Source organism: Gambusia affinis, linkage group LG03 (genome assembly GCF_019740435.1).
Source record: "Gambusia affinis linkage group LG03, SWU_Gaff_1.0, whole genome shotgun sequence".
Taxonomy (NCBI): Eukaryota; Metazoa; Chordata; class Actinopteri; order Cyprinodontiformes; family Poeciliidae; genus Gambusia; species Gambusia affinis.
Genome location: NC_057870.1, coordinates 30802407 through 30813601, shown reverse-complemented (window position 1 = coordinate 30813601; position 11195 = coordinate 30802407). Strand labels below are relative to the sequence as shown.

The 11195-nt window shown below is 40.3% G+C and overlaps 1 protein-coding gene across 1 annotated transcript; it reads left to right on the top strand.

Moving 5' to 3' along the window:
- Positions 1-5922, top strand: ptrh1 (peptidyl-tRNA hydrolase 1 homolog). Its single transcript, XM_044112135.1, has 5 exons — positions 1-481; positions 1797-2016; positions 2351-2450; positions 3569-3614; positions 4014-5922. Exons 1-5 carry the CDS (start codon positions 293-295, stop codon positions 4254-4256), a joined length of 798 nt encoding a protein of 265 aa, XP_043968070.1. The 5' UTR covers positions 1-292; the 3' UTR covers positions 4257-5922.
- The last annotated feature ends 5273 nt before the right edge of the window (positions 5923-11195 follow it).

Below are 11195 nucleotides of genomic sequence, written 5' to 3'. Positions count from 1 at the left end.
GACGCTAGACGGCGCTGAAGCTCCACACACAGAAAAAAACCCATTCATTGCGTGGCCTGTCCTCTTCTCCTTGACTAATTTGAGTAAAAGGTCATGAATGATTGAGACAATATTTAAAGAGGAGTTTTGTTTTAGAAATTAATGATTTAATTGGACATTTTCAGGTTCTACAGTTTTCTTAAGATGTTGTGAACTCAGGTACATCTCTTCAGGATGTTGCGTTCCTGTTCCTGTTACGTTACCTCATGAACTGAGTGATTATTAAGACGGATCGCTTGAACATCCGAGCCGAATGAAAAACCGTTCGTTTTTCACTAAAGTCTGTCCATTTTTATCGCACTTCTTTAAGAAGTTGCTAAACTTTGCCACGATGAGAAGACTTTTAACGAGAGTCATAAACCGAGTTTTGCTGGGACAGCAGTTTAAAGCAACGATGATAGGAGCTGAAGCGGAGATTCACACACAAGGTCGGAGAAAGTTGGTGAGTTTAGTCCCTCATTCTCTATTCAGAAGGTATTCACTCTTAAACTGTTTAAATTAGCTGCTATTTTAAGTAAGTTATTGTTCCGATGACCGTAACCAGCCAATCTAACCAAACCTCATTCAAGAATCAACACATGAAGTATTTTTGGAGGTTTTCTTCAAGTTATTTATACGATCTCTTGGAATAAACACAAACCTCCTTAACATTTATACGACGTTAACTGTTCGGCATAGGTTTCTGTCCTTTAATAACTAATCTTTGTCCGGTATTCACGTTCTAATAGCTGTTTCCGATTACCCTAACAAGCAGCATGTGACGCGGGTAATCATATGAGACCAAAATATTAATGTATCAGATGCTATAAAACGAATGCTGCACATCCCCATGAGCACACAGTCCCTAGCATTCAACATGAAGGTGACAGCATCATGCTGTGGGGATGTTTCTCTTTAGCAGGGATAGAAGAACAGGTCAGAGTTGATGGGAAGATGGGTGGAGCTAAATAAGGGCAACCCTGGAGGAAAACCTGAAGACTTGAGATTGAGTGGAGGTTCATCTTCCAGCAGGCAACAACACTAAACTTAGATCAAAACACAGATCTAAATGTTAGAATGGTCCAGTCATCTGAGACTGAGACTTTAAAATTAAACTATAACTAATATTTATAGTTTGGGATTTTTATAAATTTAGAAATCCATCACATGTTTTATTGCTAGTATTTTTTTAAATGCTTTAAAAGTAATTTCTCTATGTAGTGCAATAAAAAGTTTTCATTTTTCTTATGGAAAATTGAAAAAAATAAATCAGATAAATCAGTTCTGTCCTACTAGATGATTTTTGAATCATATTCTGTACCCGAATATCCAAATTGAATTGAATCAGGAAATGGTAAAAAATTCCAACTACTAGTAGTAACACTGGTTAATTGAGAGGCCGGACCACAGTCTTGGATTATAATATTATTTTAAAAATGTGTACATAGGAAATACTTCTGGTCAGATAAACCAAAAATATTTATTTGATTCAATCCACAAGAAATAAAGACCAAACAAAACAATCACAGTTTCAGTTTTTAGGTGATTATTGCATAACTGATCAATAATCACCTAAAAACCTGATTGGATCAGAGTTCAGATCATTTTCTCTATCTCTATATATTTGTGTGTGGGGGAGTAAAATACATTTTTTTGACAATTTCTGTGTTCACCTGATGAATTCAATGTTGTGTCCCCATAAATACCCTGAAAATCATAAATTACAAATGCGTGTGTGTGTGTGTGTGCGTGCGTGCGTGCGTGCGTGTGTGTGTCAGGTGGTGGGGCTCGGGAACCCGGGGATGGAGGGTACCAGACACAGTGTTGGGATGGCGGTGCTGGGAGCGCTGGCTGCCCGGCTCGGTGTGGCTGATCGTTGGCACGGCGACCGTCATGTATCCGGTGAGGTCATCCTGACGGAGGTCCAGCAGGCCCGCGTGGTTCTGCTCCGTCCCCGGCTGCTGATGAACGTCAACGGGGTGTCGGTGGCCAGAGCGGGTGAGGTCATCGGCGCCTCGGTGAATGGGTTCATTCAGGACCTGTTTGTTGTTCACGGTTCTGTTTGACTCAACAATCATGGTTTTATTATTTCATATTTAAACATCAGATGACTTTAATTTCTCAGAGTTTTAATCCCACTCCAGATTATGTTAAAATTAGCCTCTGAGAACCAGAATATCTGATTAGTTCTTCTACAAGAATCACATCAATTTTCATGTTTCTGTTACTAGAAGATTATTAATTTTTATTTTTATTTAAAAAGTGGTTTTCTGAATGAAACCAGGAACACATAAGGTCACTTTGAAATAATTTTATTGACCTTCTTTTCCAGCTGGAAAATATGGAGTCAAGCCCGAGGACATCCTGCTGGTCCACGATGAACTGGACAAACCTTTGGGGAAAATTGCCGTCAAACATGGAGGAAGCGCCAGGTGGGTTTAAATGACCTGCAGCAGTGGCTGTTGAATGAAGCAGGAACTGTTTGTTGGTTATGGGTTTTTAAATACATTTGTAGAGTTGACCAGCTGCTCAGAAAATGGACAAAAACTTAAAATCTGATAGAGGTAAGCAACATTTTACCTGTATTCTTCTGATGGCCAGCAGGGGGCAGTTAGGAGCCGTTTGTGATCTTCAAGGACAGCAGCTCAAAGTGTAGTCATGGAGAAAAGTGTATTTTGTTTGAAAACCTCAAGGTTCTGTTAGAGTCTTCATATGTGGCTGATTGATGTAAATAAACAGCAAAGACACGAATGATGCAAACTCTGAAACATGCTGATGTTTCAGAAACATGTTGCAAACAGAAAATAGAAGCAAAAACTCACTTTAGAGTGAATCTCTAAAGTGAGATTCCACCAGGGGGAATCTGGAGTAGAAACTATTAAATACGTAAATATGCTGTTGTTCTGTAATGTGGTAAAAGTATAACTCACATTTTATTTCTTCCACATTTTTCTGGAGATCCCATCTTTTCTGAGGGTCTCATCCCATATGATTTGGTGGTCAACTCCCCCTAGTGGTCTGGAGGACTTCTGTTTTGTGGAGTGAATTTGCAGCGTTTTGATACTTTTGTTTTTGCTACTTGCAGCATTTTTCCTTTTGCTTCTGTTTCCTGTAGTTGCAGCATTTTTAACAGCTGCATCACAAAGCATTTTTTGTTTTTGTTTTGTTGATTGTGGGTAAAAATCCTGCAGGATACGGAAGAGTGAAGCTTCGGTTCCCTGCGCCTGCAGCGTCTCGTCGTGTTTGTGTTTCAGAGTTTGCACTTGTCTCCCACAGGAGCTTTTGATTGTGGATCGAATATTAGAGTCTGTGGTTCTGTACCAGAACAATGTGGACCGCTCTCTCTGGGTCGGTCTCTACCAGAACCAGAGGAGTTTCAGAACCACTGCTGATGATGCATCCAACCTGGTCCAAACTAATGAGAACTTAGTGGAGCCACTGCTCCTTCACTTTGACCTCTGACCTCTGCTTTCAGTGGGCACCAGCAAGGAGACAGTTTGAGTTTTGAGAACCATGAAGTTCATTTCTGTTTTCTTCTTCTTCTTCCTAGGGGTCACAACGGAGTTCGATCGTGTGTCGACTGTCTCCAGACCGATGTAAGAAATTCCCAGCAGGACTTTATTTCCACTGAACGAACACACACACACACACACACACACACACACACACACACACACACACAATGTCAACGATTTTAGGGAAAGAAATTCAAAATTTAAGTCCTTAAGTCTTAGAAATGTCCAGGTGCTGAAGGTAACGATCTCATCCTACGATCATATGTCGGATGAGTTTGTATGTAAACATGTAAAAGTGTTGAGTTGGGAGATTACTGCTGATTGTTTAATACTGAGATAATTTAATCTTTCTTTTATTAACAAGTCTGAGTGACAACGATAAAAGGTTTCTTTGTTAAAACATTATTTTGGATGTTTCTGGTAATGTGTTACTGAACCCTGCTGAACCTGCAGTGACCTCTCGGTGACCTTTCCCCCCAGGTGATGCCCAGACTCCGGGTCGGGATCGGCCGTCCATCCGGGAAAACCTCCGTGGAGCGCCACGTTCTGAGTCGGTTCACGACGGAGGAGCAGAAGGTTCTGGAAGCGGTTCTGATCCAGAGTGTGGATCTGCTCGTCTCCCAGCTGTCCCAGCAGGACGCGCAGTCTGCCTCCTCACCAGCAGGGGGCAGACGAGCAGCGCAGCACAGGAAGCAGAAGGAGGACTCTACAGTTGTGATGTAGCCAGTAAAGATGGCCGCCTGATGACAGGAGGAGAAACTCCAGAAAATATTTGATCTCCAGTGTGAACTGCAAACGACCTGAAAGTTTCCTGCATGAACAGTAGAGGGCGCAATAACGTTGCACACGTTGCTCAGTGTTTTTGCCAACCACCATAAAAAGAAGAGAAGAAGAAGAAGTGCTCGGTGTTTGCGGGTATCCAGACACAGAATGGTGACGTTTGTCGAGTATCGACGACGTTCAGGTCTGATGAACTGGCCGGAAAAACTCGGGTCACATTGGAAAAGATCCGATACACGTCGAGTTTAGTAACACGTTTCTGAGCGGGTCGCGTTCGAAAACATCTGAGCTGTTCAGGCTCAGGAAAGGTCAGACGCAGGTCACATTCAGGCAAAAACTGCCTTAGAGGGAGAAAAACAAAAACAAGGTGCTGTGAATTTCTATATTTTTCTGTTTTCATCGAGATCTTCAGGAAAAACTCATGGGAAAAAAATCTAATCAATCAAAATATAAAGAAACTATTTTATATAATATAATTTGGTAGCAGGAGGAAGAAACTCCGGCGCTCAGACGTACTTTACATCAGAAACATTCAGAGTTAAAGCAGTTAAAAGTTTAACAGTTAAACTTCAAAAGGGTTTTTTATGTAAAAACAATTTTCATTTGATGATATAATATCACTGACTTTATTACTTTTAAAATTGTTTGTAAAATATTATGAATTGCCATCATATAAACAAAATAAATTGAACATTGCAATGAAACCACCTGAGCATCTATAAAACAGTCTTCAGTCAGAAGTTACCGTTGGATTACAGACTGCTACAGGAGATTCTTCCTGCATTCAATTCTTAGAGGAAACTTAGATAATTAGATTTACAACATTAATTTTCCCTTTGGGTTCAGTTAAGTATCTGAAGTTGAGTTTCCTGTCAGCTTTGGCTCAAATTCTCCAGATCCTGAATTTACTTCACTCCCAGTAAAACTCAGCTTTAAGAGTTTCTATAAAACCAAAGAGTTTCTTTAATTATTCATTTCTCAAAATGAAACTGCAGCATAACGACGTGGCACCAGAAGGTTCTGCTGCTCTCGGGTCCAGTTCATCCATACAACTTATAGTTTTTAGTCTTTAGCTGCATTTCTGTTATAAATGTGAACAAAATCATTCCAACGGCCACAAATGGCCCCGGGGCCACAGTTTGATCACCGGACCTGAGGAAGGAGGCTGGCTGCCATGTTGTCAGAGTAAACTACTCAATTAGAGTCGCACTATTGCAACTTGTTTCACTCAAGTAAAAGTAAAAAGAAATTACTGTGGCAAGAGTAAAAACGTATTTGGTAAAAGTACAGAGTAACTGATCCAATTATCAATCGTTTAATATTTAAAAATGACATCATCAGACGGATCAAAACATAAAGTTAAGTGGACATTTTGGTATTTTAGAACCAAAATGACAATAATTCATATAAGTAACACAAAATAACAAAATCTGGCAAAATATTTTTTTCTATTTTAGTTTTTCAATAAATAAAAACTTCATTAAAGCTGCAGGTGTGTGTTTGTGTGTGTTTGTGTGTGTTTGTGTGTGTTTGTGTTATAACATGTTAAATTTTACTCCAGTAAGAGTAGAAATACTTCATAATAAAATTACTCAAGGAAAAGTAAAAAGTAACAGTGAAAGTTCTCTTTGAAGTAATTTTTTAAATTTTTTATTTATTCTGAAATTCAAGGTGTGAGAAAATTCAACAAAGCATTAACTTTATTTCTTTAAATCTCCAGAACTGTTTCTTGTTCGTTCCTAATTTTCCAAGGTTTTTGAAAATCTTTCAGTTTTTATTTGAATATTTTTCTGCGTTTTCCTTCATTTCCCGTCCAGAACCAGAACATTTTCAGAGAAAGCTGTTTGGCTTGTTAAACCACTTAACTCAACAGTTTGTCATCTCGGTGACGAGAGTTTTAATAGACTCAACAAAAACCTGTTGACTGGGAGCCCAGCTCTTCTGTTGGAGCTGACAGTGATGCAAACATCCGCCGCTCCGTTTTGTGTGATTCTCTGACTTCCAGCGTATTGATTTCCCTTTTCCGATTGTCACTCTAATTACATTCTCAATCAATTAGTTGTCTTTAATGAGCAGCATCGCTCCAAGAGGTTCTCACACTGCGGCGGATGCCAGCAGAGGGGCGACGGCTGCAGCGGGGGAGGTGCAGCGCGGAAAGAGCATAAAAACGGGCAGAAAGAGGCTGAAAGAGGGAAATCGATACAAAGGAGGCGCAGCATCGCGATGGAGGCAGAAGAAGAAAAGCCGGCCAGAAACAAAAGGCAGAAAACATTGTCAGTGTGAGGCCTTCTGTCCTGCTGCAGCTCAGAGTCACAATAGCTGCAGGGACACACTTATGGATCTGGGGGGTGGGGGCAGACGGGGGGGCATAGAGCTGCCCCTTCTGCCCCCCACCCTCTGAAAACTCCCGTCTTTCTGTGCTGTGACCCCGATGAGCCGCCCTTCGCCTCCATCAGGCCACTTTCCCAGCCTCTCCTCCGCTTCAGGAGGCCTCAATAACTTTTCTTCTGCCGGGGTCAAAGGTCAGCAGCAGGCTGGACACCGGGGCCTTTAGAGGAGACCCCAAATTTATTCAGAGATGGAGAAATCCCCCCTCTGCTCTCCGGCCAGGAGAGGCTGCCTGGTGGGGGGTCTCTGCACACACACACACACACACACACACACCTACACACACACACACACACACACACACACACACACACACACACACTGACTCCAGCTACTTCACAGGATCTGCACTGACCTTTGTTTACACCACTGTGCAAAAGTTTCAGGTCGCCCTCAGTTCTTCCTGTTGCCTCAAAGCGTCTTCATCAATAAATATCACAGATTTCTGAAGGAACTTTAAAATTCATTTCATTGTTTAGCTGCTATTTTAATCATTTCAGTTCATCATCTACTGCATGCTGAGATTCAACCAAGAGAAAGAAATAAAGAAATTCTCATGTTGGAGCAGAAATCATATTAGATTCAGTAAAATCTGCTGTTGGGTAAATTTAGCTGAATATCATCAGCAAAACAACAAACATTTACCACATGTCAAATAATCTCACCAAGCTGAAGCATACAGGATGTAGATTTTTTATTTTTTACCCATTTGATGCCTTCAGGTTTTTAAAAACATGGATACATTTTAATTTCTAACAGTTGAACTTGTTTATTTCCCATTTTCCTTGGAGTTCATCTGATGTTCTTCTCTCCCGGCGATGAGCAGGTCCTGGATAAAAAGACTGAATCACATCTTCAGCCTGCAGTTCTCCAGTCTTGCTAATGACCAGATTATTGGCAGAGAGCAGTAATAAAATAAATTTATTTAGTTCTATTTTTAAATCTACAGAATGTATTTTTAATTTTTTATAAACTGTTAGGTGAAACTGTGACCATGTTTGTTATGAGACATAAACTGAACAAAATCAAGCTGCTCTGCCTTCTCCCTGTGCTAGCTTCACTGGGAGCTAGCATAGCATGCTGTGAATGCTAAGGCTAGTTAGCATAGAATCCAATAATGGCGGATGTATGCTTTTCCTGTAACTGTGAACTGTTTCTCTGCCATTGGTACATTTAGCAGAAAGTACATGATTGACAGCGCTAAGCCCCGCCTCCTGGCTCTGATTGGTTGTTTTTGTTGCATTTCTTCAGTCAGTAGCAGCTCAGGGAGGAGATCAAAGTTTCCACAGATTATCTGTTTTCTATCAGTTTTAACAAATATGTAAAAATCATTTGTTGTTAAATAAAAGTCACGCTGCAGCTTTAAGTAGTTTTTGATCATTTGAACTCAAGCAGCATTTTGTCTTTCATTTTGAGAATAAAAATCAAACTTTTTACTCCTACATTTCTGTCATGTGAGTCGTTTCCACATGAAAACCAGATTTATGTCTTTTAAACATCTCAAACCTTTGTGCTTCATATTTTCTACATTTAACACATTTAATTCTTTTCCTTGGTCCTTCATCAGGCCTGTTTTTCCTTCGTGTCTGAATGAGTCGGTTCTGGTGTCAGCTCCAGTTAAGGATCCGTTTTTCTTCCTTCTGTCTGACCATCAAGCATTAATGACTTGTCCTTTTCCCTTTCAAAGCAATAATCTCCAGTGATCTCAGGCCTCCAGCTCTAAATTATTCTTACAGGGCCATGAAAAGGCAGCAGCGGGGCCCTGCAGGAGACAAATGAGCGTCCAACGTTCAGGGACGTTCCCAGCAACGGAAACGTTCCCTCACTGTAGGAAAGGGCAGCCGGTGAGATGAAGGGTCCAGGAGGAGCTGTGGGTGATTTATCCTCCAACGGTTCTGTTGGGACGCTCTCCACTCCTCTGGTTCACAGTTAAAAAGGAATCAAGTACAGACACTCATTCCTCTCAGGTTCCACCTTTTCTGTTCTTACGGTTAAATAAGTGGCTTAATTTAAGGAGGGCTGTGTGGAGTAGCTCTGAGGAGTCACTATCTTAGCTGACAGCAGTCAGAATGATCTCATAAGATTCTCCATCTTAACTCCTCAATGTGACGCATTAAACTGATGAAGATACTTTTAAAATGTTACATCGTGGTTGAAATAGTGTTTTTATTTCTGTAATGAAGTTTCTGCTCCAGATCGGACTGCAGTCTGAGTGTTTACCTTAGCATCTGTAGCTTTAGCTTGACTGGATGTTTTGGTGTCAAACACAGAAAAGAAGCTAATTGCTGCCTGCAGTTTGATTGGTGGAATAAATGATGTTTATTGTTGTGGTGTAGTCAAAGTCTCAGTGAATCATCGTCTTCAGTTTATGAGGAGAAATCACAGGTTTCCAGTTTAACCCAGTTCAGTTCACCAAACTGGATCTGAAGAATGAAATCAGATTTTCAGCTGAAAATAAATAAATCTGAAATGAAACTTTACTGAAGTGAAGTTGGTTCTGATCTGATGAACAAACAGCTGCTTTACTTTTCAATTGATTTAAACTGGAAATTAATTAAATTAATTGAGAATTCAAATATAAATATATTGATTAGACTGATTTAACCTGAACTATGATCCATTAAACTGGATTGTATATTAAATAAATTGATGATTTTGATAAATTTTTACTCTGTTGAATTAAACTGGATCAAATGGGAACAAATAATCCATATTGATCTGATTGAAATGAATAATTTTTCAAACCTGGATTGATTTCGATTTCAGTTTAGAAACTGGAATCTGTTTCTAATTTAAACTGAATCTAAATTCGTTTAAGGTTCATTTAAAAATGTTGTTTTATCTAAAAAATTAAAAAGTGGAGAATTAAATTCAACCCAAGTGGATGTTTTTACAGGGCATGTTGGATTTACTGGAACAAATATTTAAATTAACCGGTTAATATTTCGACTGAGTAAATTTTTCTGTCTCTATCTGGAATCTGAAAGTCTGAATAAATGGATTTAATTGATCTGAATTGAACCGTAAAGCTGAGCTGATATCAATTAAATTGATACTTTATTGAATTAAAGTTGACTTTTATCAAATGAATGAACTTTTAGTATTTAAGTAGATTAAATTGTTTTGCATTAAACTGGATCTGATTCAGATTTAATTTGAATTGAAATGATCAGGATGTTTTTAAAATTATGTTATCTGCAATAAACCGTTTAACTTTAACGAGAAAAATTTTAAACAAGCAGAAATATTAATAATAATGATGAATAAACTTCCCTTTAATTTATGCATCCTTATACTGAGAGAAATTATTACAAATGAAATACAGATTAAATATAAATGCAAAACATTAACAATCATTTAATAAATATTCTGCTATTTAACTAAAATATTCTTATAAATTATTCTAAATCGGCTCAGTTTTGATGTTTGTTTAAAGTTTGATCTCATTTTGAAAAATAATCGAAAATTTGGAGTTTTGCTTCATTAAACGGATTTTTGGGTTTGAAGCTTTTCTGCTGCAGTGACGTAAAGAGCCTGATGATGATGATGATGATGATGATGATGATGATGATGATGATGATGATGATGATGATGATGATGATGATGATGATGATGATGATGATGATGTTTGTTGTTTGTTGTTTGTTTGTTGTTGTGCATCAGAGGGGAAGTCTCCACGAGCTCCAGCTGAGTGAGGGCGACGTCATTCACACAGCTGTGTGTGTGGGTGTGTGATACAGTAGAGTGCGCGCGCGCGCGCGTGTGTGTGTGTGTGTGTGTGTGGGCGTGTGTGTGTGTGTGTGTGCGTGTGTGTGTGTGTGTGTAGGTGTGTGTGTGTGTGAGTGTGTGAGGGTGTGTGTGTTGTTGTGTGTGAGTGTTACAGTAGAGTGTGTTGGTGTGTGTTGGTGTGTGTGTGTGTGTGTTGGTGTGTGTGAGTGTTACAGTAGAGTGTGTTGGTGTGTGTTGGTGTGTGTTGGTGTGTGTTGGTGTGTGTGAGCAGCGGGGTTAACAGTGTTTCTGTTGTGATCAGAAATGAAGAAAAGGAGAAAATGAGCGTCTTGTTCCTTTAAGAGCTCCGCTCCTCGCTCCCTCTCTCCCTCAGTGCAGATTCATTACTTCTCCTCCTCTCCTCCTCCTCTCCTCTTCCTCCTCCTCTTCCTCCTCCTCCTCCTCCGGGCACAATGGGCATTTATCATCACCCCCGCGGTGCGTGTGTATGTGTTTATTCAAATCTCAGTACCAGGAGCGGAGCGGCTCCACTCCGGAGCTTTCTCTCTCGGTGACACGGACACTTATTGTCAGCGGAGCCCCAGAAAAGGGCCACCACACCGGGGAGGAGGAGGGCCAGCAGCGGCCAGCCTTCCGCTCGCACCCCGTCCTCCGTGCGTGCAGCCCGGCCAGCATCACGCCTCTGCCCGGCTCCTCCTCACTCTGCAGCGGGACTCACTTCCGTTAGCGGGCTGTTGGTGCTGGGAAAGGCGCAGCTGGAAAAGA

Excerpts from the sequence above, each read along its gene's own strand:
- ptrh1 (XM_044112135.1), top strand. The coding sequence starts at position 293 with ATGAAAAACCGTTCGTTTTTCACTAAAGTCTGTCCATTTTTATCGCAC. Across the intron at positions 2,451-3,568 it reads AAACATGGAGGAAGCGCCAG|GGGTCACAACGGAGTTCGAT; the intron begins GTGGGTTTAAAT and ends TCTTCTTCCTAG. Across the intron at positions 3,615-4,013 it reads TCGACTGTCTCCAGACCGAT|GTGATGCCCAGACTCCGGGT; the intron begins GTAAGAAATTCC and ends CTTTCCCCCCAG.